This window comes from Mustela lutreola, chromosome 1 (genome assembly GCF_030435805.1).
Source record: "Mustela lutreola isolate mMusLut2 chromosome 1, mMusLut2.pri, whole genome shotgun sequence".
Classification (NCBI taxonomy): domain Eukaryota; kingdom Metazoa; phylum Chordata; class Mammalia; order Carnivora; family Mustelidae; genus Mustela; species Mustela lutreola.
In genome coordinates, this window is record NC_081290.1 from 69840518 (window position 1) to 69867366 (window position 26849).

Here is a 26849-nt window from a genome sequence, read left to right on the forward strand (position 1 = left end):
GAATAAATGATTCAGACTGAACTCGACTCATTTCTCTAATAGGAATGACCCAGTTCCTGCATGTAGCCTTGAATATGCCCTTTGGAAACTTTAGGTTCCAATGCTGGTATAATTTGTAGCTAATGCTGTAGTTGAATTAACAAAAATATTCTCATTCATACCGCGAAAACTTGACTAAAATTGTAAAATTGTTCATTTCTATGAAAAAAATTTCAAATATCGTTCCAGTTTCATTATTCTTAAAATATATGTATATTGTCAAAACTTAAAAGAAGTGATTTTGACACATTTCAGTTGTTTATGTTTGAACACACATAGCTGTTTTGGGCTGTTTTATTGACTGTCTTTTTCCAAAGTGTCTAACACAGAGCTGAACAAGAAGTATTTGTTGAGTAAAAGGAGAAAGAATGAATGACTAAATAAATAACTCGGGCTTTCAGAAACTCAAAGACACTTGGTTTACTAAATTCTAGCAAACATCTCAATGATATTTGACAATATAGATGTAAAATTTAATGTTGGATGTCAGCTCTCTCAAAATTAATTCTGAGGCATGGAAATATCCAGGGCACTGCATCCTATGTTAGTAATTTCATAGGCCCAAATCCATCATATTTAGTTTCTTTCATTAGTTTTCAGATCAGTCTGAGAAAAAACACAGCTGAACATCTAAAAACAAATGGACATTATCAGAGCATGGCTTTCAACTGAATCATCACAGAAAGGAAGTAAATGGTAGTTTATGAGAAAATAGCTTCATTTTAATTTGATCAGTCAATATCTTAGCTTATTTGCATGGATTTCAGGTCAAATCCATTAAATCTATTCTAAATGGACTGACAACTGACCTGAAGGAAGGATTCTGCATATAATGAAAATAAATTGTTTTTCCAGACTGTTAGCAGCACGGACACTGATGCAGTGCCATTTACTATCGATAGCTCTATCAGAATTTGGGCTCTGGGCCTTGCTGTCACCCATGAGCATCAGTTGGCGATTCAGATCTCTCTTCCAATAGGGCTATTTCCTAGAAAAACAGACAGACTCAGACACACTTGCTGTGTTCTCATGTGTCCCTGCATGCTGCCGACTGCAGTTGCTACTTTATGGAATCAAAGTTGTCTGCTTGTGCTGTTGCAGGGAACAAGAGACCCACTGTTTTTGACTGGTGTCACATTCCCATCTGAGTATCCCATCTATGAGGAGACCAAAATAAAGCTAACAGTCTATGATGTCAAGGATAAATCTCATGACACTGTAAGTACTGTACTTCTTTCTTTTTCAGGGGGCAGTGGGAGAAGGAGTTAGGCTTTTCCAAACTATTGGGTTTGGTTGGATATAACTGGCATTTTTCAAAAAGGGCATTTATACTTTGTTTATGCTTGTCTTATGTTTATATTTTACTCAGGATCCCCCCCACCCCACATCCTTCCACGCCCAATTCATTGGGTTTAGTGCCAAATTGGCAACTGGTTAGGACCAAAAGCTTTCAGAAGAGATTTTTCTCTTTCTCGGGAAGGCTGGCTTGATGTCTTTCTGCTGTTGGTCTAAGGAGTTGTTGAGGGAGTCATAGTGTAGGCATGAGGCAAGGACAAGAGATGAAATTTTTATACTGTTTTAAAACTTTCTGGATGCTGTAATTATTCTACAACAGGAGGTTGACAAAGTGCTCTATTTGGACAGTTTATTCCTGGACAATACTGTGTAGAGAGACACTCCCTCTATTTTCCTGAAGTTGTTCCTGGCACCAAAGCAAACAGAGGGGCTAACGAGAAACACTAGGCACATGTGTTTTTTTTGTTTGTTTGTTTTGTTTTGTTTTTTAAGATTTTTATTTATTTACTTATTTATTTGAGAGAGATAGACAGTGAGAGAGAACATGAGCGAGGAGAAGGTCAGAGAGAGAAGCAGACTCCCCGTGGAGTTGGGAGCCCGATGCGGGACTCGATCCCGGGACTCCGGGATCATGACCTGCGCCGAAGGCAGTCGTCCAACCAACTGAGCCACCCAAGTGTCCCTAGGCACACGTTTTAATTGGCCTCCTTGTGGGGAGGTCATGTAAAGCCCCTGTGCTCTTTCGTCCTAAATTCTTTGGTCTTCCTGCAGTGTCTGACTTTTCTTCCATCTGTATCAGACTGCCTGGTTAGACAGTCAAGGACCCCACACTGTCTCTAGAAGCCATTCTTCAAATTCCTGGACAGAAGATAATGCTCTTGGGTAGGTGCTGAAAAGGGAATGGCTTAAAAGGGGCCCTCTCCTTTAAATTTTTCCAGTCCTGGTGAAGCTCTGTCGGTTTCAAGGCAGGAGAGCATGGCACTGTTGATAATCCATAGGAAACACATGTCAGGGAACACTCTGAAGGCCAAGAGGCCTTTAGTTTCCACCAGAGTTCCTTTTGAGACTAAGCGGTCCTGCTGGACATAGAGAATCACCCATACCTTGTCTGGGGAAAATGTCACTTTAAACTCTGCCCTCATGTAGGTTATGGTTCAAATAGGTAGTGGGAGGAGTTGATGCAGCTGTGCAGGGGACTAGTAAGCAGAGAAATGATTAGGTGATGGGAGCTGTGGGATTTTCTGTTCCTCCAAGCACACAATCAGATTCAGTCCCCCCAGCAGTCCCAAGGCATAGTTGGGGGTAGACTATGGCAAGGGCAGAGGTCTAGGAACCTCTAGACCTTACAGAAATGAATGTTACAGAAATGAATGTTTCTCCTGAACTCTTGAGTTTGTGAAGTCCTTAGAAACATGAGAGAAATATTAGATATCTAAGGTATTTCTATTCCCTTTACTCTCCCTCATTTAAAATGTGCATGGATGTTAATGCTTTATGGATAGATAATTAGCTTACTCATTAATTATGCTTCTTGTCGGCTTCTATTCTGGAAGCTAATTATTTAAGGCCTTTTAAAGACTTCCTTCCTTGATCAGAGGTGTCATCACATAAAAGTATTGGATGAACTGGATCCCTGCTATGATATAAGACTGTGAAATGTGAACATACTTAAGAAATGCAACCAGCTTTCACTTACTAAGAGCTGTTAATTAAGGCATAACCTCTTCCTCAAAATAACTAACAATTAGCCCCGGTGATGGAAGTGTAAATAGAAATACAGTTTATTAATATGCTAATAGTACTCATGGACATACAGTCTTTATCCTGGCCCTTGTTCTCTGACTTCTTAAGATTTTCTTTGGGTTGGGGGTGGGCAGGGGGGGACGCAGGAAGTGGTCTTCAAGTACAGTTTATAATTGTGAGCACTTAACAACCTAAAAAATTTCAGATCATATCACTTTTAAGGCCTAAGAAATGAGAATATGCATATGTGTTTTAGAAAATTAATAAATTTTCTGCATGTATTTAAAAGTAGTTTAAATATTTGATCCTAACAAATCATTGATCATGTTAGGCTGACCCAGAACAATGAGATTTTCTACTGACTAAAAACTAATGAGTTGAGTCAGATGACTAAGTTGCTTGCCCGTTCCTATTGAATTTATCATTACTTGGAATTCATCAGTCAAATAAATGTGTTACTTTGCCATTTCATATCCATTAAAATGCCTATTAATATTAGATATTTTTAAAGAGAAATGATAACCTTTCATCTATGCCCTTGATACAGCCATTATGTAACTGGTTGTTCTTGTATGCTTCTAAACATTAGACCTAAGATTGATTATCTCACTGAGTAACTTCAGCAAATATGCAATTCATCACTGTAACCAATGAGAAGCGTCTGTCCATTCACAAGCATTGTTGTTTCCTCCTCCCACATCCTTCATCCTCCTGCTTCACCGCAGGAGGTCTTACACTGTGGCAGGTGGATAGATAATGCTTGGCAGGTGGGGAGGTGGGTTATGGTGGATGACAGGGTCATTATTAAAATCAGAGTGACCTTTTTACTATTTTCCTCTTTGTGAGGAAACTGTTTTCTCAGAATGGGCAACTCTCCCATCCAGCTGTTTGGGTAGGGACTTTAACTTGAAATTGAAGCCTATGGCTAGGATAGGAGAGCCCAAGTTCAAACAGTGAAGTGTTCAAACAGTATATATCTTCTGGATGTATACTGAAGTTAATTGCTCTGTTTTAAACTTCCTGGAAACTGAAACAACATAGACACAATCAGCCCTATGGAATCAAGCTGGGACTTTCAGAAAGAACTCAGAAAAGGGTGAAATTTACATAGGAAAAGAACATCAAATTTCGTCTTTTTTCCTTCCTTCTCATGCAACTTGTGTTTTGGAAGATACTGAACAAGACTCAACACCACACTGAGGATAGCCATCAATCTGCTAACATATAATTAGGTCACAAAATTGGCTTTGCTCGCGATAGAAATTTGAATTTCTATGTATTTTGCAGACGTTCACATTGCTGCATTTGTTTAGATCTTAGAGGAAATAAATGTTTGTTCCAACCCCAACTTGTTAGATGTCTAGTTTATAGGACAGAGTCCTGTGTACAGTAAATATGGAACATTTCTCAGGTGAGGATATATGTCCTAGGATATTTTTTACTGCTAGTTACTAGCAATACTCCATTTGTACCTTTCAGAAAAAAATGATCTTATCAAGATTGGATGTAAATTTATTATACTGTGTGGGTTATATGTCCAAGGAAGCTAATCTATAGCACAATTCTTTACACAGAAGTGTCTAGCTAAGTTTTTTGTGTTTCTCTATGGAAAAGAAAATGATTTACATTTAGTATACTTTGACTCTGTTTGATTTTCTACACTAACTTCTTAGAAGATTAGGTCTAATTATATTCATTGAGATACAAATTCTTTAAGCCTGTCTTCTCCTTGTAGAAGATATAGAGCAGCTGGTAAGAAAAAGAAATTGATCACTAAGAACATGCCAAGCGCTGTGTTTAATATGTTATACATGGTGTCTTCTCTAATCTCCAAAAAATTCTTTGAGGGAAGTATTACCTTGCCCATTTTAAAGATGAAAAATTAGAGATTCTGCAAACTTCAGTAGGCCAAGGCAAAGATCCTTCCTTTTTGGCAGGATACATATGTTCTTAGGGTTACCCTCATTTCCGCTTCCACACGATGGCATTTTGACTTCAGCTGATGCTTTAAAAGCATTCTTCAGTTGGCTCTTCAAAATTGATTCATTGAGGGAAAAAATGTCAGTATGCCAGTGTGGGGGAAAAAAATATATCCAAAATGTCTAAGTACCTAGATTAAGCATGAATAACTAATTGTAAATGTCTAAATAAGTTTTATGCAGTGGCCAGCTAGTATTCTTGAAAGAATAGCTGTTATTACCTGTTGTAAAATGGTTAAGTTTATGTCTTAAACTTTTGCTTTTGACCACCTGGCCCTTTCCTGTTATATATACTGCATGGTCCTCTCAGCTTGCTAGCTCAGTTTGCCTTTTGTAATGCTCTGGTCTCCATTGTAACATAGTTTGCAAGAGGAGTTATCAATTCCTTACAGAAGTAGTTGAGGATTCTAAAATACTGCTGCCCTCCACAAATAATTTCACTTCCTTTTTTATCTGTTGATGAATGGTATGTATTTACAAAGAGCAAATTTATATTTTATTGAGGATTAATTTATATATAACAAAATGGATAGATCTAAACTTCAAACTGAGTTTGATAGTTGCATGGGGCCACATAACCTCTACCCAATGTAAGATGTAAAATATTTCCATCATTCCAGAAAGTTCCTTTGTGCCCCATTCTTGTCAATAGCCACTCGACATACTCTGAGGCAACCACTTTTCCATATATACCAGCATGGATTGGTTTTGCTTGTTGAAATTTAAGTGAATAAAATCATATAATATGTGTTCTCTTGTGCCTATTAAACATATATTTTGGGGGTTCATATATGTTGCTAAATGGAATTGTTACAGAATAGTATTATGTTGTTGTGATACCACAATTTGTTTATTCATTCTCTTATTTACGTTTCTCTACATTTAATTACTTTTACTTTTGACAACAATGAGCAAAGTGTCTATGAACATTCCCGTACAAGTATTCATGTAGATATTTGTTTTTATTTTGAGAGGTAAATACTGAGGAGTTAAAATTGTTAAGTCATAGGGCAGATGCATGTTTAACTTTTCTAGGACCTGCCAACTGTTCTTCAAAGTTATTGTATAACTTTATTCTACTCTTCTGTGTGAGAGTTGTGTTAACTTCACCAATGATGATAATGTCGATCTTCATTTAGCATTCTAGTGGGTATGAAGTGGTTATCGTATTGGGTCTTAATTTGCATTTTCCTGATGACTAACTCCGTTAAGAACCTTTTCCTCTGCTTATTGGCCATTCATCTATCTTTTTTTTTTTTTTTTTTTAAAGATTTTACTTATTTATTTGAGAGAGAGAGAGAAAATGATAGAAGGAAGGGCAGAGGGACAGGTAGATTTCCCACTGAGCAAGGAGCCAGAAGCAGGACTTGATCCCAGGACCCTGAGATCATGACCTGAGCTAAAGTCAGATGCTTTCTTAATTGACTGAACTACCCAGGAACCCCTCTTTTTTTTTTCTTTTCTTTTTTTTTTTTTAAAGATTTTATTTATTTATCAGAGAGGGGGGGGCAGAGAGAGCGAGCACAGGCAGACAGAATGACAGGCAGAGGCAGAGGGAGAAGCAGGCTCCCCGCTGAGCAAGGAGCCCGATGCGGGACTCGATCCCGGGATGCTGGGATCATGACCTGAGCCGAAGGCAGCTGCTTAACCAACTGAGCCACCCAGGCGTCCCCCCTCTTTTTTTTTTCAAATGACATTTCTGCTCAAGACTTTTCCCTTTTTAAAAAATGAGTTTTTTTATTGTTAATTTAAAGGAACTTTTCATATATGTGGATGTAAGTGCTTTTATAAATATATGTGTTACCAAAAAAAGGGGGGGGGATATATGTGTTACAAGTCCTCTCTCCTCTCTTTGGCTTGTCTTATAATTTCCTTAATGATGTATTTTGACTTTAAATTCTGAGTATAGTTTATCAATCTTTTCATTAGTGCTTTTTGTGCCTCCAAAGATCATTATGTCTTAGGACATGAGACTATTCTCCAGGGTCTTTCCTCAAGAGTGTTTTATTGTTCCAGCCTTTACATTTATGAATGAGATAGGAGTCAAAGTCATTTTCCCCTATGTTGATATCAAGTTATTGCAACACTGTTTGTCAAAAATACTTTTTTCCTCACTAAATTTAGTGGGTACTTTGACTAGAAATTCAATTGTCTACTGATAGATGTAGATCTACTTCTCGATGATCTGTTCTATTCCATTGATCATTTTGTCTAGCTTCATGATGTAACATGACTATTGTAGTTTTATAGTAAGTCCTGAAATCAGGTAATTTAAGTCCTCTATCTTTGTCAGCTTTGTTCTTTTTATCAAAGTTTTTGTTTTTGTTTTGCCTCTGAGAGCCTTAGTTTTTCCATATAAATTTGAGAATAGCTTTTCAACTTCTTCAAAACGACTGTTGGGATTTTGAATGGAATTGTGTTAAATCTGTAGATTACTTTGGAGGGAATGGACATCTTAACAATATTGAGTCTGTTGATCTGTAAGTATGGTAGGCATATCATTCCATTTATATAGGTATTTAAATTTTATTAGCCATATATTTGTGTTCAGATCATTTTTGTATGGTCATAATACATTTTAAGACTTAGGTATTTTTTATAGTTTTTCATGGTTGTATTTTTAAAAAATATAGCTTTAAACTCCTGTTTTCAGTAGAGCTGATCTTAACTGTAGGCTTTTCATAGATGTCTTTTTTCAGATTGAGGGATTTCCCTCTATCCCCAATTTCCTGTGAGTTTTTATCAAGAATAGTGTTGAGTTTAGTCAAGTGACTTTTTTTGGTATATACTGAGATGCTCAAATGTTTTTCTTATTTATTCTGTTAATGTAATGAATCACATTAATTGTCTCTGTAAGTTAAAACAGCCTTGGATTCCCCTAGCAATATTTTCGTTTTGTAGCAGTCTCACCTCTTTCTCAAGCTTCAGCCTACTGTGCGTTGGGGGGTGGGCTGGGGGTGGGGGGAATCAACCTCTGCTCTTCTGCCTCACATTGGAGAAAGCCCTGTGCAGCGCATTGGTGATTCTCTCAGCTCTCCTGCATACTGAAATGTACTCCTTAAGTATGTGACTTTCAGTGGGAAGGAGTAGGTGGTTGGGCAAGACCCATGCTACGCCTAGGGCTCCGCGGGATTCAGATCTCTCATGCCAGGTAATGTGATCATTAAAAGTTTATTGCAAATCCGGCTGGTGTCTGTGGAATATTGTCTTCCCCCTGCTATTCAGTCAGGAATAATACAGGGCCATGGGCATTTCTTCCTCCAAGAAGGGCCTGTCATTCCCTGGATTGCATTTTATTTTGCTTTATTTACACCCTCAGTTTTCTGATGGGTTTAGCAAAAACTGATTGGGTAGTGTATCTGACTTCCTAGTGTTCCTATAGGGGTCACGGTCTCTCTTGCAAGTTTTTGCATCTTAACGAGAAGCAGAAGTACTACCAATTTAAGTTCTTTCCTTTAGCACTTATCCTACTCTCTGTATATTTGCATTTCCATCTCTACCTTTTTCCCTCCTCTGTTGTTCACATAGCAAGTACATTACACTCCATGCTACCCTTTACATCGGTTTTCCTTTCTCTCTTACTCCTGTTTTCTCTCTGTGCTACTGTCTGCCTTTGCACAGTACTCCTTCTGTATCAACTGTCCAGGGATTTGTTTGGTTTTTGTTTTTGTTTGAGCGCCCACCATAGAGGAAAGAGTATTCAATACCTCCTTACTTTCCATTAGAAAATAATGATGTTGGCGTGGAGAAAGACTGGCTCTTTGAGAGTGAAATAAGAAAACAAATTGACTCGTGAAGTAAAGTATGTTTCTTAAAAAAATCTTTGGCCTTCGCAGAGTGGCTGTTTGACTCTAAAGGGCCCACATCCTTATTTCATGTAGCTCAGCAGAACTGTGTTTTGAGTATTTTCACACTTGGCTATCTACAAATGTGTGAGTTGTAGAAACTTTGTTTAACCTAGTTGAAAACAACAACAACACAACAATACCTAGAATTAATTTGCCTTTTTCCAATTAAAATAGAAATGATGAGGTAGGGGCCACTTTCCATTCTCTTTTCAAAGCTGGGACACTTAATTAATGTTAGTCACAACATAGAGAAACATAATTTACCCTGTGTTTCTTTATGGACTCTTATTCGACTGAGGCCTACTTCCATTGAATATTCAAGAATGGCTTTTAAGTTTTTACTCTTGTAAGTTTTTGAGCATGAGCTATCACTGGAAAGAGTGGTTGGGGGAGTTGCCAGGTAATTCTTGTTTGAGTGCATTGAGTCCATAATGCATATAGTCATATGTCTATATAGTCATGTCTATATAAATCTTATTTGATGGGTGTTGCCCAGAAGTTTTAGGAAGCTCTCTAATGTCTCATCATAAGAGAGCGAAAATTTAGGCAATTAGGTTTCATCTAAGAATACAGCCTACAACATAGGGTGCACTTTATTTTTTTTTTTTTTAAGATTTTTATTTATTTATTTGATAGACAGAAAGAGATCACAAGTAGGCAGAGAGAGAGGAAGGGAAGCAGGCTCCCCGCCGAGCAGAGAGCCGGATGTGGGGCTCGATCCCAGGACCCTGAGATCATGACCTGAGCTGAAGGCAGAGGCTTAAACCACTGAGCCACCCAGGCGCCCCTAGGGTGCACTTTAATACCCAAATCTGATGAGTGTTTTTTTTTTTTTTTTTTTTTTAAAGCAAGAACCAAATTTCAATTAAAAACAAAGGTACATAAATTATTGAAATAGCATTCAGTAGAGTTCATCTGTGTGGAAAGAGAAAAATATGATTCAAAAAACAAAAATGGTTCAGTATCAATATATCTATCAACATGATCCATCTTATTGGGGCACCTGGGTGGCTCAGTTGGTAAGCATCTACCTTTGTCTCAGGTCGTGGTCCCAGGGTCTTGGAATCGAGTCCTGCATTGGGCTCCCTGCTCAGCAGGAAGCCTGCTTCTTCATGTCCCACTTGCCCTGCTGGTGTTGCCTCTCTTGCTGTGTATCTCTCTGTCAAATAAATGAATAAAATCTTTTTAAAAAAGATCCATTTTATTAATAACTTAAGGAGAAAACTCATTTGATTCTGTTAATGGATGCTAAAGATGCATTTAATAAATCTAGTGGCCACATCTAATAAAAAGGAAATAGATTATATTATAGAAATATAAAAATCTATCCTGATAAGATAATATAAATGTTCTAAACAATGCAATGGTAAAGTCATTTCAACTAAACACCAGATTAACCACTCTCAACATTATCATTCAACGTTTTCTTGGAGACAGTAGAAAATACAATGAGAAAATTATATTACTTATATAAAATTTGGAAGGTGAAAAGCAAAACTATTTCTCTATTAATATGACTAAAATATATAGAAAGCCCAAGAGACTTTACATAAAGACCAAATATGATTTTATAAGTTGGTTGGTTATAAAAAATATCAGCATATTTTAAAATCAATAGCTTCCTTCTTTTATAGAAAAAATTACATAGAAAAGTATAAAGTCTTATTGAAGACTATAAAATAAGATCATTACCAATAGGAAAACTTGTGTTAGAAAAAAATTATAATTAGCATAAAACTGATCTAAACTCAATTTATAAATTTAATATAATTTCAAATAAAATACAAGTATTCTTAAGGAGAAGGATTTGGGGGATTGGATACAATGATCTTAAAATTTACTTTATTAAATCAATATCCAAGGATAGCCAAGAACATTTTAAAAATAGTAAGATTTACCTGATCAGGCATCAAAACAAAACATATCGCTACTGCAGTCAAATATATATGGTTTGATTATAAGAATGAACAAACAGAGAAGTAAGAGAGAATATAACATCCAAGAGCAGATTCCAGGATACATGATAATTAACTCCATGAAATGGTTCAACTTAGCAGGCGAGAAGGAAGGATTGTTTAATACAAAAAGTATTAGTGGGGCTCCTGGGTGGCTCAGTGGGTTAAGCCTCTGGCTTTGGTTCAGGTCATAATCTCAGGGTCCTGGGATTGAGCCCCATGTTAAAAAATGTTCTTGGAAACATTTTATATTTTCTTGGAAGCACAAAATTAAGATAGCAATGTGATCATCAATTTTTACTCATAAACTGACAAAAAAGTTAAAGACCATTGCTGGCAGGGATGTGGGAAAAAGTGTACTGTCATGCATTGCTGATTTAATGTGAAATTTTATAACTTAAAAAAAAACAATCTTCCAGCATTTATAAAAATGGAAAGTAAGTGTCCATTTTGATTTAGCAATGTTACTCCTGGTTATTAACCTCTTAGAAGTAAAAGACTTGTCCTTGAGGATATATGGAAAAGGATGTTTGCGCTTTGCTCAAATAGTGAAAAATTGGAAACAGGGTGAATGCCTATCAGTAGTGGAATGTCGAATGAATCAATTCTGGTGTGTCCAAACTAGGGATATTAGGAAACCTTAGGAAAAGTGGTCGTAATTAATCGGAGCTCTAAAAGCAGACTTGGAAGGTTCAGGAGGGACTGTGAAATTGAAAACAGCAGATGCCAAAAAGGGTGTGTAATATAATTCCATTAAAAAAAAACCCTAATAATAAAAAATGCCTTTATATACATGTGTGCGTTGGTTTTGTCTTTAAGAAATACACAATTGTGGATGACTGTCATGAGTATGTAGAAAATGCCGGAGAACGAAGGCCGTGGATTGGGTGGGGGAGGTGGGGTCGGATGATGGGGGCAGAGGAAAGAAAGAGAGAAAAGAGAGCATGAATTACAATAGTTACAACACAGTCATGTCAATGGATTTTCTGAAAGCTTTCCTTATTTTTAATAAAATAAATGCATCTTTCAAAACTGACCATCATTCCCATTACTTTACACAAAATAGATTGTCCTAAGAAGAGTGTTCCTTTTGCGTCCTGGAGAGTCAATGCAGCGGGTCTATGGGTGGTCCTGGAGGAAAGGGAACTGTCATTAACAAGGGGCAGCCTGGAGGAGGACTGGTGGGGACAGGGCAGGGGCTTCAGTGCCTGGGGAGATGGGAAGGACCCACCGTCAGGGATCACCTGTGTGGAATGGAGGAAGCAGCTGAGAACATCACTGAGCCAGGTCAGAGCAGAAGAGGAGGAAAATGGCAATCATCTGTAATACTTGATGAAGCCCCCTGGGAACTGCCCGAAACAACTGAGGGGGCACTCATAGGCGTCTCTAGGACCTGCAGTTTCAGGAGGAAGCACAAGCTTCCCATGCTACATTAGAGACAGTAAGCTGTACAGTGACTTGTAGTTCAACGTCAACCTAGGAGCATTTATCCTTCTACCTGCTAAGATTACTGACCGCTGCAATATGTGAGTCTAACTTGGGCTCTGAACGGAGTTATTTCTGCTTCAGTTTATTTCTCTCAGTCCTACAGTTTTCAAGTATCCCCCAGTTGTTACCATTTGTTCGGTGTCTCAAGCCTTTAGTGGCTGGTCTGCCCCATCTCGTTCAGGGGGCAGCGCTCTTGGCCCAGCTGATGTGCATGGGGAGGCTTAGTGAATGCTCCATCTGCGGAGGGCCACCCCAGAAGCAGACAGACCTGGGCACTGAGGACACGTGTCTGGTTTCAGCTTCCCATTCTCTCTTGGTTTTGCAGGGCTGAGATGTGACGTGTTGCCAAAACATTTCTTCTGTTGAGAAAGGAGCAGAAACTAGTGATTTAAAAAGTTAGACCTCTTTAGCTAGGAATAGCTTTTAATTACCTTAAGTTTATATAGGCAGCCCAGCAGGAACAAAAGGAAATTCTAAAGAAACGTAGGTTTTCCTTAGAGCCATCTGAATGGAATAATTACAACTAAGTTCAGGCTGGTATTTAAATTCACGTGAAAATTATTTTTAAACTTACCAAGAGGAGTCATGTACACCAAAGCAGAAGGTGATGTCACATCCTGAACACTGTTAAGGGACATCTGTTTCTACACCACAAAGATTTTCTTCTCATGTTGCCATGAGCCAGGTTACTTAGGTTTCATGGCATTAAGTCAAGCTGTCCTCTAAGATGTGCTCATTGAAGTTGGAGCCAAATGTTAAGGTGGCAGCTGTTCCTTATACCACGTCCTCTGGAATTCGGTGTGTGAATTCACTCAGTTATTGGTCTTTCATACAAACTGGCGTTGTAGTTTTTAAGCATGATAGAGGAAGCAGCCTTTGGAAGACACTATGGATATTTGTTTAATCAGATATGGGATCTGTAGGGATATTTACAGTTTTAAATATTCTGATATTTTTTAATTGCTATTTTGGTTTTATGAAAAGAACAGTGATAGTCATATTAGTGGTTTAAAATGTCTGAAAGCATTTTCCCAAGAGGATCTGTACTGGACATGAACGAGGGATCACCCACCTCAACCTGCAGCCAGCCCCCATTCAGAGCATTTGATATATTATATGTTATACCTTTGCTTTTCATTCCTGAATTTAAGTTGAGGTATAGTGAATTGTACATAGCAGCTTACTCTGGCCTCAGACTATTTCAGAAACAAATGGAGGCCTCATGACAGAAACTCTAGACAACTGCATATATATATATATATATATACATATATATATATATATATATATATATTTACACATACATATACCCAAATTTTGAATATGAATATGAATATGTCCACTGAGTAATTCAGGGCTTTAAACATTAAGTAAGGCTTTAAACTTTAAATTCCAGGATCAAGTTCATTTGTTGCCAAAAAAAGGAAAGAAGCCAAAAATATCCTTAAGGCAATGTTAGTATTCAGAGAAATTTTCCTCTCTTTGTAAATGGAAACTTTCTAGTTAGTGTAGGTTTGTTGTTTTTTTGTTTAAAAAAAAAAATTTTTTTTTTTTTTTTGACAGGAAGAGACTCAGTGAGCGAGAGAACACAAGCAGGGCGAGTGGGACAGGGAGAAGCAGGCTTCCCGCTGAGCAGGGAGCCAGATGTGGGGCTTGATCCCAGGACCCTGGGCCCTTGACCTGGGATGCTTAAGGACTGCACCACCCAGGCGCCCCTGGTTAGTGCCAGTTTAAAGGCAGAAGCGTATCTTTCAGATTCTGCTTCAGTGCCTTCTCCATTCTGCTTTCTCTAGCATATATGTACAGTACTGACGTTCCCTGGGCACTAGCTTCCTTGACCTTGAACTATTAATCTGGAGAAGTATCTGAAAAAAAGACAATGCCAAACCGTAGATGAACTGCAATAAAGTGTAAGACGCATCTGAAAACCCCATCAGTGGCTATAAAAAGAAGATTTCTGAATGCTATTATGGGAAAAATGATGTGCACAGAGTGTTGGAAAGAATTATAGCGAGAACATTTCAAACGGGGCATCAAGAATACAACACTTTAGGGCACCTGGGTGGCTCAGTTGGTTAAACGGCTGACTCTTGGTTTGAGCTCAGGTCATGATCTCAGGTTTTAGGATGGAGCCCCGTGGGGGGCTGTACACTCAATAGGGAGTCTGCTTGAGATTCTCCCTCTCCCTCTGCCCCTCCCCACCCCTGCTTGTGCGTTCTCTCTTTCTCTCAAATAAATACATCTTTTTTTTTTTTTTTTTTTTTTAGTATATTGGGGCACCTGGGTGGCTCAGTGGGTTAAGCCTCTGCCTTTGGCCCAGGTCATGATCTCAGGGTCCTGGGATCGAGCCCTGCATCAGCATCTCTGCTCAGCAGGGAGCCTGCTTCCTTCCTCTCTCTCTCTGCCTGCATCTTGCAGGTTGCCTACTTGCAACCTCTCTCTCTGTCAAGCAAATAAATGAAATCTTAAAATATATATGTATATATAACCCTTTGACCCCGCAAAGATTCCTTCTCAAATGGGATGACACACTGAGAGCAAAAAACCGGAAGCTCTAATCTCAGATCTGCTACTTAGTCTGCAGCTTTAGACAAGTTACCCATTTGAGGGCTCAGTTTCCCCAGCCATAAAATGATGATAAGTCCTGGTCTGTCTGCTATTGGAATGAAAATAGACTAACACACGTAAAAGTGCTTTGGGAATGAAAATAGTAGTCGAAATGTAAGTACCGTCCTCATTTACTGCAGATATTATTCAGTTATTATTCTTGCCCTCAGGGCATTCTTTCTTGGGGGACATTGATGTATTTCCAGGAGAAGGACTGGCGGTTTCATGGTATCAGACTCCCCAAGGTTAGCCATGTTTCCAGTGAACTGATTGGTCTGGATATCCCGGTGGTTCTTGTCTGGTGGTTTGTGGCTGGGTACAAAGCCAGTGCTGTGCACCAGCCATGTTTCAGTTTGAACACATCAACAGCAGTAAATAAGAATCTATTTTCTCTGTTGTTATTTTAGCATTTTATTAATCTGGCACTCTGCAGTTTGATACTCCAGCATTCATTTCCTGAGTGAGTGTGTCTTTCCAAAGGGGAGAAAAACTGAAGAAGATGATTACTGCAGAGGCATGCCCATATTTTCCATTGCAGTCATTTTGATACCTGATTCTCTTTCTGATTTAAGAGTTACAAATAGCGGTGCACTTATGGGTCTGTCTTCTGAAACCACTGTCAGAAAGAATATGAGAGAGGAAAAACCCTCTTCTTTAAGATTCACTTTCCAAGTCATACTTATACCTAATGGGCTGACCAGAGAATCACCTTGTCCCTCTTTTTCATTCTTCCAACTCTGAGTCATCATCTGGTTTGATTTTTGAGACATCATTCAAACTGCCTAAAAAGAAAGGCTTTTATAGGATTCTTTGACCTTGGATGGAGCAGCAAGTAAAAAGCAGCGGATAAAGAATTCTTTTCCACCTTCCTCACAAACTTACTTCATTTTCCTTCTAACGACATTTGTTAGACAAAAGATTAGCAGAATGTTTCTTCTCTAGCCTGACCTCAGGAAATTCATGAATGCTTAACTAGATGAGATTGTTTGAAGAACTTCTGAGGCCACAACCACCCAAAAATTGTGAAAAAAGTTTTTTTTTTTTTTTAATAGGGAAATGGTTTAACTATTTAGACTCTCAGAAACATCAAAGATAGAAGGAAAGTTTTGAGTGTTATTTATTAATTAAGCATCAGAACAAACTACGAGTGGTGTTCCTAGATGGCAGATTAAAGAAGAGAATGATTTTACTTAATCCTAGCAACACATATCACTTCCTCTTTATAATAGTGCTAATTCTTTTGGGGACATCACAGAAAGTAAAGAACACATAAATGACATAAAGCCAAGATTACGAAGAATTTGTCCATACCGTATCACATTTGATCTTCCTAGGAATCCTGTTGTGTTACACAGGGCCCTGTTGTGTCAGGGAGCTGGAAAGTAAATTTAAACAATTTGCTGAGGGTCACATTAAAATCACCAGAATCTAAGTCTTCTGCTGTTGAATCCATTGGACTGTAGGAAGTTTCTCAGGAATGATATTAAGGTCCCTAACTCTTCCAGTAAATTAAGTTTGATGATGACTTTCAATCCATCTACTGCTGAAGATAATCACATTTATAAGTGTGGTTAGTGCCTCTTTAAGTAGACCTTCAATAAAGGAAAAAAGGAGAGGTTTGAAGGCAGTGTGCATCTCTGGACTAACTACCTTGGATAATGCATCTTGCTCATGGTGTAAAATGCCCTGATGGCTTTATGATTGCTCATTTCTATTTGGATAAGCATACCTTAGGTTGCTGTGGAATAGCTATGACCATTTATGATAGTCTCTTTGGTACTTATCTCAGGTTAGCTGGGTTACAGAATGCAAGTCTTCAGTGTTGAAGAACTGGACGTCCAAGAGGAGCTAAGCCATATCGTCATCATGAGATGTTATCCTAGGATGCTGATAATGTCAAGATAAGAATAGACAAGTAAGATACGCTCTAGTTCCATGCTTAGCGAAATAAGTCAAGCAGAGAAAGACAACTATCATATGATCTCCCTGATATGAGGAAGTGGTGATGCAACATGGAGGCTTAAGTGGGTAGAAGAAGAATAAATGAAACAGGATGGGATTGGGAGGGAGACAAACCATAAGTGACTTTTAATCTCACAAAACAAACTGAGGGTTGCCGAGGGGAGGGGGTTTGGGAGAAGGGGTTGGGATTATGGACATTGGGGAGGGCATGTGATTTGGTGAGTGCTGTGAAGTGTGTAAACCTGGTGATTCACAGACCTGTACCCCTGGGGATAAAAATATATGTTTATAAAAAATAAAAAAATTATTTAAAAAAAAAAAAAAAAAGAATAGACAAGTAAGGGGAAGAGCTATGTATTTTAATGCTGTTTCCTCTAATTAAAAGTTCCCACAGATTATTTGCTATCCTATGTTTAGTTGTGTCACAATTTATTAATTCACTTAAATATTTTTATGCTTATTCTGTAAAAGGTTGCATGTATTAAGAAAGCTTAAAGAGATGATGAATACATGGGCTTCTTTATATCAATTTGATATTTGTTATGATAAATTTGACAGATGGGCTATCCCATGTGGAAATATCTAAACAAGCGTTTGGAAAAAGGTGCATAGAATTAAGGGAAAATGACAAGATCTGTATTGTCTAGAAGCATCTGCCTAACAGTAGCTTAAATAATTATTCCTTTTTTTTTTTTTTTCCTCTCACAGCAAATGGAAAAGGTGTAGTATATCGGATTCTGTCTCTTTTACATTAGGGGACCAACTCTGATCCAGACTCTTTCTTGGATCTCCTTGACTAGAATTGTATCTTACGGTTTCCGTAATATAGCAAGGGATTCTGATAAAGCAAGCATCTGTTCTTCCAAACTTTTTGTATTGGAATGTGAAAGAAAGAGGCAACTGGGAAATGACTTTTGAATTAGGCAAGTAACCACAAGATTTGGAAGAAAGATTTGAAAGGCATCCTTACAGAAGTGATCTTTGAGAAGGAGAGAAGCAAGGGAGAAAATGAACAAAGTCAGAAACTTGGGGAATACCAACGTGGAGGAGCGTTGATCTCAGTAAAAAGGTGAAGAGCAGGCGGCTCAGTCATTTGAGCATCCATCTTGGTTTTGGCTTTGGCTCAGGTGATGATCCTGTGGGTGGTGGGATCAAGCCCTGCATCCCTGCATTGGGCTCAGCAGGGAGTCTGCTTCAGATTCTCTCCCTCTGCTCCTCCCCAACTTGGATGCTCTCCCTCTCTCCCTCTATCTCATAAATAAATAAATCTTAAAATGAAAAGGTGAAAAGTAACCTCTCACCTGTGAGAATGGCTAATGTAAAAACAAATAAATAAACAACAAACAAATAGATCAATTTTAAAAATTAAAAACAAAAACAAAAACAGAAAACAATAAGTGTTATTTCTCCATGGCTAAGATGTGGAGAAATTGGAACACTTGTGCACTCTTGGTAGAAATGAAAAACAGTGAAACTGCTATGGGAAACAGTATGGAGGTTCCTCAAAAAATTGCAAATAGAATTATCATATGATCCAGCAATCCTGTTTCTTGTTTCCAAAATTTTCAAAAAAATTGAAATCAGGGTCTCAAAGAGATATTTGCATACCCATGTTCAAAGCAGCACCTTTCTTAATAGCCAGGAGGTGAGAGCAAACTAAATGTTTATCAGTGGATGAGAGGATAAACAAAATGAGGCATTTATGTATAATAGAATATCATTCAGCCTGAAAAAGGAAGAAAAAAATCCCATCAAATGGTATAATGGAGAACCTTGACAACATTGTGCTACATGACATAAGAAGGTCACAAAAAGGCAAATTCTGTGAGCCCACATGTGGGAGGTATCTAAAACATTCAAATTCATAGAAACAGGAAGTAGAATAGTGGTTACCAGAGCTGGCAGGAGAGGGAAAAGGGAAGCTCTTGTTTAATGATTGTGGAGTTTCAGCTTTGCACAACGAAAAAGTTTTGGAGATCTGTTTCACAAAACTGTGAATATACTTAACACTACTGAACTGTACACTTAAATATGGTACAGATGATTAATGTTATATGTATATATATATATATTTTTTTTTTTCTTTTTTCTTTTTTACCACGGTTAAAACAACAATAACAACAGCAACAAAAACTACCTTAGCTTTCTGCTTTGGTAGATGTGGGCTGCAGACCACAAAGCTGAATTTCTCACACGTGCCCATGTGATGTTGCTGCTGTTGGTCCTCTGGTCATTCTTTGGGAGTCAGTACTCTAATATAAGACTTACCATGTGGGGCGCCTGGTGGCTCGGTTGTTTGAGCAGCTGGCTCTTGATTTTGGCTCGGGTCTTGATCTCAGAGTCTTGAGATCGAGCCCTACTTTGTGCTCTGGACTCAGTACAGGCTCTGCTTTGAGATTTTGTCTCTGCTCCTCCCCTGCTCTCTCTTTCTCAAATAAATATGTAAATTAAAAAATCTTTTAAAAAAAGCCTTATCCCTCAGTACCAAAATCTTCTGTTTATAGGTCTAGCTCTGTTTAGAGTGTGAACTGCTGAAATAGGGACCATCTTATTTGTCTGTTTATCCCCATTTCTAATCCACTGTTTGTTCCTGGATAAATTTGTGTTACATAAATAAAAAAGGGGGGAAAAGGTAAAAAGCAATATGGGGGGAAAAAATGAAGGGAACCAGTTAGTGCAATATCCAAAAACCAAATTAGGGGGCAACTTTTAAGATGGAGATGGGGGTCAATGTTGCCTAAATCTACAGAGATATTAAGGAATATGAAGAAAGACTACTGAATTTAGTGGTTAGGAGGTCACTAGCCTTTTAGAAAATAGTTAGGTGCTGAGAAAAAGCCAGAGTCCAAGGGATTAAGGGGTATGTGAATGCTGATGCTGTATCAATACTGCTTAGCAAAACAAGAAAGAGAGAAGGAGTATGAGTGGATATACAGGAAGAGATTAGTTCAGGGTGAACTGAACACATTTGTAGAGATCTAGGCCACCCAAACAAGCTGTGGGAGTCCCCAGGAATTCTGGGGTAGTGGGTAATGGGAGGCTCCAGAACAGAGAGCTGGAGATTGCTTGGTAATTTGTCTTGCCTTTACCTGAAATTCCTGAATTATTATTATTATTATATTTAATTAGAAAATTTCCTCTGTAGCAGTATGTTTATAACAATCCGTTTCTTGGATCAGTTTACCAAGTGAGAAATAATGGAATGCTTGGCTTCTCCGGTAACAAGTAGATTTGAGAATTATTTTTTTGATGCATTTGGAGATTCTGATGGGAATTGAATTGTTATGTGAAAATCACCCTTGATATGACTTCCTTAAGGAACATGAGTACCGTCTAAACACTTTTTGATGTTTATAACAATATCAATAAAGATTACTTTAATTAGTTTGACAAGATGCAGGAATCCAAAAGAATTATAATAAAAGACAATTGTATGGAAGAACAAGAGAAAGAATATATACGAAATTACATTCAATTCTGGTTTATATGCTCTTTCACCATACCGTCTCAAAAATAGTGCAAGTCCTTTTTTGTTTTTGTTTTTTCAGTCTTTATTCTATGTCTTCCAAAATGTTTACCCAAATGAGTTTTGCTAAGAAATCCAGATAATTGCAAAAAATTATAAGAAAAAGAATGTTAGGATGAAAAGTGTATCTTTGTTTGGAACAATAGTCTGAGATTATGGGAAGGATTGTGAGCTATACCCATCTGAAGCAGGGCTTATTTCCAGGCTCTAAAGCCTATTAATTCTGTAAGCATGAGCAGTCACTTCATCATTCTTGGTTTCAGTTCATTAAACACATGAAATGGTGATAATGATAAATATGACACAGTGTGGTTATAAACATGAAATGAGGTGATCGCTGTAAATCTAGCACAGTGCCTGACATACAGTCACCACTCACTGCCTGCTCACTGCTGTGGCTGTTGTTTTTAATATTATCATGATGATAATGATGATGTTTATATTTCAACACCATAAGAAACTTTAAAGATTTATTTATTTATTTATTTGACAGACAGAGATCACAAGTAAGCAGAGAGGCAGGAAGAGAGAGAGGAAGGGAAGCAGGCTCCCTGCTGAGCAGAGAGCCCGATGCGGGGCTTGATCCCAGGACTCTGGGATCATGACCTGAGCTGAAGACAGAGGTTTTAACCCACTGAGCCACCCAGGAACTCCCATAACGAACTTTAGGATCATTTTCATTTTACATTTTTTTTTGTTGTTTGTTTTCTTTAACAATGACTGCAGAAAGATTCTCAACTTGGAATATAATAAAAGATGGTGTTTCCTAAAAGAATCTTTAGCTTACATGCTTATGTTTAAATATGTTGTTATATTTTGTAATTATATGTAATCATCCTCATCCTCATCATAACAACAATCCCTTCATAGCACTACTTTGTATCACACACTGTTCTCTAGGCTTCATATATTTACTTATTTAATCTTCACAAAACACAGGGAGATAGATACTGTTAGTAGAGTCTCCCATCTTCCAAGTGAGAAAACTGAGGCACAGAGAGAGCCAAAACTTGGAAGTAGAAGTGCTTGGATAGGAACCAAAACATTTAGCTCTAGTCTGTGCCCTTCTTAATCACTACATTTTAAATGTCCATACATAGCATGGTAAATGATACTTATTGTCTAGATACCTATTATATTTTACCATAAGAATGTTTTTACATGTATATATTAGGTCTCAAAGGGAGCAATTCGAACAATTTCACTAAAATGTATTTTTCTCTAAGCATTTGAGATTTATGTTCTTAGGCTTTCAGAACCTTAAAAGGTCAAACGTTGTTACTCTATTCATCTTCTCAAACACTTTCTGCTTTATGAAAGGGCACCAATCTATTCAATATAGATGCAAAAATAGAATTTATGACACATACAGGTCTTGGCTCTTCAATCAGAGCTCTTTCCACTATGCTGCATAACACAGTGTCAGATTTTCAAAATAGTAATTGTTAAAGCCTACGGCTATTTGAAACTGATCCTTCTTTTGGCAAAGAAAATAAATGATTCAGTTTAAAACCCTCTGTATTTCAAGTCCGGAAGAAAAGTGCACCGCATGTCCTTGTATTTATTTATTTGTAGGCAGAGACAGAGGCTAAGTCCTTGGTTCAGGGCCAAGATTCAGATAAAATCTACCTAAGCTGTCTTGTGAGATACTGTTTGTGGTACTATCAAGGAAGCAGGATTCAGCGTGGTAAAGATACTCAGGTATTCACTTCCAATACCAGAAGATTGAGCTAATACTTTTTCCTGGAGAGGAAACACTTTTGCTGACAATTGGAATGGGAAGGATGTTGTCAGCCTTAGTTTTTGTCCTGGAGAATACGTCAAGCTGCTCAGACAGAGACACACTTTCCTGCTGACTGTCAGAAGTCATACTGGAAACAGAGTAAGGACTTGGGAAGGGAAACCCGCCTTTCACTGAAATGCCTCTCAGGCCTCTGGACACTTTTCCAGCTCAGAACCAAACCCAAGTGATATTTGCTGCTTTTATCGTATTTTTCATCTTTCCTTTTCTTTAATGCACAGCATTATTATGTAGATGTAAGTCTTGGGGAATCTATTCAGAGTCTGAACTACTTTTGTCAAGGTGATTTATTTTTAAGGAAAATCTAAAAGAGACTTTAGAACTCTAGACAAACTCAGTGGGGACTCATCTCACAGAGATCAGTGTGCTTCGTGAGAGGGAGTAATTTTTCAAAGCATCCTGCTGGACGCTGTCCCAGGCTGGTAATTGATTGTGATGAAGGCAGACATTGGGGATTTGAGTATTGGGTTTGAGTATTGGCTGTCAGTGACCTTAACATTTAGGCCTGGTATCAGGTCTTTTCATTTCTGAAAGGAGGTATAAATGACAGAACAAATGTAAGCTGCAATATTGTCTAAGTGTTCAATATGTCTATTTCTGTTGATCTATCAATGTGTTCCATCATGCGTTTTCTTGGCATTTGACCTCAGCCAGAGCAATGAGACATTACCTTATCTACCGGGATTATGTTTTTCTCGGAAGCATTGGAGGAAGAAACCCTCCTTCTTAGGATGTGAACTGAGGTTCTCAGCAGTTTTGTTGTCTCTTGGAAAGAAGCTGTCTGAGAATGTGGCCAAGAACGGGGAAAAATCAGAACCCCGAGAGTTCAGCTGATATTGAAGGACCAGGATCTAGACGTGCTTCAGCAAGAACAACCCCTAGAGACTTTAGGTGCTGACTTAGAGGTACTGACATCCTCTACTGTTTCCTCCACTTTTTCCTTTTATTTTCTCCCTTCCTTTCCTCCTACCTTCCATCTTTCCTTCCTTTTGGCTCCCTGTCCCTCGTCCCCTTTCTCTCTCACTGTCACCCACGGAGAACGTCCAAGCTGGTCTTAGCCTGGCATCCAAGTCTCTTCTTGAAGCAACCCCCAGCTTATTACCTTAGTAAATGTCTTTTTTTTTTTTTTTTTTTTTCTCTTTCCTACAATCACCTTGAGGCTTGTTTTCCCATATTTCCTCTGCAGGTTTGTTTTTCTTGGCTCATTGGATATCCTATCATGTCTCTATTCCTTTGTAGTCACCCTTTTTCCTTTCACCAATTCTCTTCTTATGCTCCCTCCCTATTTTTCCTGTGAAACTTAGAAAACATTCCTTGATGTCCTTTTCCACTTATTTAGGTCATAATTTTCTCTGATTTAATGAGAATTTGTACAAACATACATTCCGGCAATTCCTTGTTTTTTGTTTTTGTTTATGTTGTTATATATGATGTCATTCTAACTAAATTGTATGCCTGTTGAATTGCTGGTACTATCTTTTATCACTCCGTAACTTCATTTTCTCATATTATGGGGTTTTTTGAATGAACAAATAAATATGTACAACTTTTTTTTGGATAAATGTTTACATACTTTATAGACATCAGTTATTATTATACAGAACATGAAGGAAAAAGACATTAATTACTAATATTTTGTGATTAAAGAATAAAGATATTATTGTCCAAAATGTTGAATTTTGGAAAAGAAGGACATTATTATTTGGTTTTGAGATACCAAAGCCAACTGAATTTAATTTGATGATGGTATTATTAAAAATACCAGAATTTAAGTCAATGTTTAAAATTAGAGATACAGGGCACCTGAGTGGCTCAGTGGGTTAAGCCACTGCCTTCAGCTCAGGTCATGATCTCAGGGTCCTGGGATCGAGTCCTGCATCGGGCTCTCTGCTCCGCAGAGAGCCTGCTTCCTCCTCTCTCTCTCTCTGCCTGCTTCTCTGCCTACTTGTGATCTCTCTCTGTCAAATAAATAAATAAAATCTTAAAAAAAAAATAGAGATACAGAAGAGAGGGGGCTCCTGGGTGGCTTAGTTAAGCATTAGACTCTTGATTTGACTCAGGTCATGATCTCAAGATTGTGAGATCTAGCCCCGCATCAGACTCTGCTCTCAGTGGGGAGTCTGCTCAGGATTCTCTCTCTGCCTCTCCTGCCCCTCTGTCCCTTTCTCTGCTTCTGTGTTCTCTCTGTCTCTCTAAGATAAATAAATAAACCTTTTACCAAACAATACAGAGGAGAATAATCACTTGATACTAAGCCATTTATTATTATAATTATAACTTAATTTTACACTGTTAGTTGGAAGATGTATTGAGAGAAGAATTAAATCCAGAAGCAAAGACAGTGACCTCTTTTGCATGGGTTATTTTTCATTTATAAAGTTTTTCTACCACTTGGTCTCATGTGGTTGCAAAGCAACATAGCTTAGGAGAGGGGTTACTTCATATAGTGGTGAGATTTTTGTATGTTTGGGTATTTTGGTATGGAGGGACAGAAATGCAGTGTGGTGGGCTTCTTACTTGTCCATCAGTGGGCCTGGCATGCAGTTTTCTCCAACCCTCTGTTTTCTGTTATGCTGGTTTACTGTATCTGGCCTAGGATAAAACTCATAAAGGACTCAAACCATACCCCCTCCCCGCCAATCCAGAGGACACACTGGGATCTGTCCAAATACATAAACTACATAGAACTGCCAAACAGGTGTAGACCTCTAACCCTATTGTAGTGACAGGACTATGAACCTGGCGTAGAGTCTCAAACCCTGCATGGAGCGTCTATAGGGTGATTGGAGGAGATTTGCTATTACATGTTAATCGGGGGCAGAAGAACATAAGGTTAAAAAGACAAGCCATTATGGCAAGCAGATCTGTGTGTGAATTCTGACACCACCAGTTACCAACCATATGACCTTACACATCTTAAGTAACATCACTAAAGCTTTAGTTTCCTCTTTTGTGAAATAGAGATAGGAAGAGAACCCTCCTCATAGGTTAAGGGTGTTGAATTAGTCGTATTGGGCCCTTAGCAGAGTTCCTGGCACACCAAGCTTCCACATATGTAATTATTTTCATCCCTGTCCTTCAGTATTTGACAATATCTGTTAGAAATTTTACATGAAGCCAAGTTGAGAATTAGAGGAAGTTCTGAGAGATTGTGTGCTAAAGAAAGGTCACTCCTGTATCTTTAAACTACTTGAGACAAGGTGGGAAAAAATTATGCAGTTATTAATCACACAAAAGCTGGGGCATCTGGATGGCTTAGTCAGTTAAGCATCTGCCTTTAGCTCATGATCCCAGGGTCCTGGGATTGAGTCCTATGTCTGGCTCCCTGCTCAGCAGGGAGTCTGCTTCTTCTTCTTCTTCTCCCTCTACCCCACCATACTTTCACTCTCTCTTTCTCAAATAAATAAATACAATCTTAGAAAATATATTTTAAAAATCATACAAAAGCTATTGAGCTTACATTTCTGGTTGTGAATGGAAACAACTGAAGAAAAAAGAATGTAATGGAGTCAAACCAGACCTCCTCCCTTAATATAGGAATATCTATGGACCAACTAACCTAACATGTGACTCAGTGAAAAGGTATAGGATATGCATCCTGGGGAAGCAAATTAGAAGTATTCTAAATAAAGATAATTCTATTTTATGATAAGAAATCAGGGGAAAAAAACACAAAACCTATCTCCTCTGGGGGTCTCATGTGACACAAGAAGAACGTAGAGCATTTACTGAGATCAAAACCAGGGAATTGGTAAAAGCATACTGTGAACAGAGTTTTCTCACAGAGATTCAAAAGAAAAGGTTAGTGTGGAAGATTATCAGTTGTCCAGTTAGCATTTTCCCTGAGAGAAAACATAGACAAGAATTCTTGTGTTAATGAGTATTGTTGGTTTAAGGATTGTTCCAAAGTTTTTGAGTTTTTTGTTTTGTTTTGTTTTTATTTAATTCACATCTACTGCATCCATACCCTTATCCTTCTCTGAATTAAGAATTCTAGGTTGTCCATTAATATGTTTCAGATAACATTGGTTCGAATGATAATCTGCCGTGGCACAAGGATGCTGCAGGGGTCAAGGACACCATCTAGAAGTGAAAATCAACAACAGAGCTTTATTTTTTTTGTTTGTTTGTTTTGGTTTTCTGTTTTGTTTTTAAATCCCCCTAACCTTCTTAACATCCTTGTGCATGTTCTTTTTGTTCTTTTTATTTCTGAATGTGCTTTTATAGTATCTTTTACCACTATAAATTATTGGCTTACTCAGCTGCTACTCATGAAATTGTTCCCAACTAATTATAAGACCATGTTAATTGTAAAGACCTGCGATGTAATTGGCCAGGTACAAACTGAATTTTGCATTTCTATGATGATTTCTATTTAGGTGGAATCACCTAAAATAAATTTCTCTTATTTTATTATGTCTGGATTATAATTAAGAGCTAATATTTGTAGCCAATGTGAGGCTATCAGAGGAATTATTTTTTCTGCATCTCCCTTTATATCCTCTGACATATACAACTCTCCCCAGAGAATCAAACCTCACAACATAAACTGGTGCAGGCAAGCAGCCAGCATGACCAGAATCCTTACATGATGCCCAGGGGAAT

At 38.0% G+C, this 26849-nt stretch overlaps 1 protein-coding gene across 10 annotated transcripts in view; it reads left to right on the forward strand.

The window, feature by feature from the left end:
• Positions 1-26849, forward strand: part of INPP4B (inositol polyphosphate-4-phosphatase type II B) — an 834661-nt gene that overhangs the window by 490336 nt on the left and 317476 nt on the right. For all 10 annotated transcript variants that reach the window (XM_059168095.1, XM_059168068.1, XM_059168015.1 and 7 more), the window contains one exon: positions 1141-1257. In XM_059168095.1, the coding sequence (XP_059024078.1) occupies positions 1141-1257 (117 nt within the window). The remainder of the gene's footprint in view (positions 1-1140; positions 1258-26849) is intronic.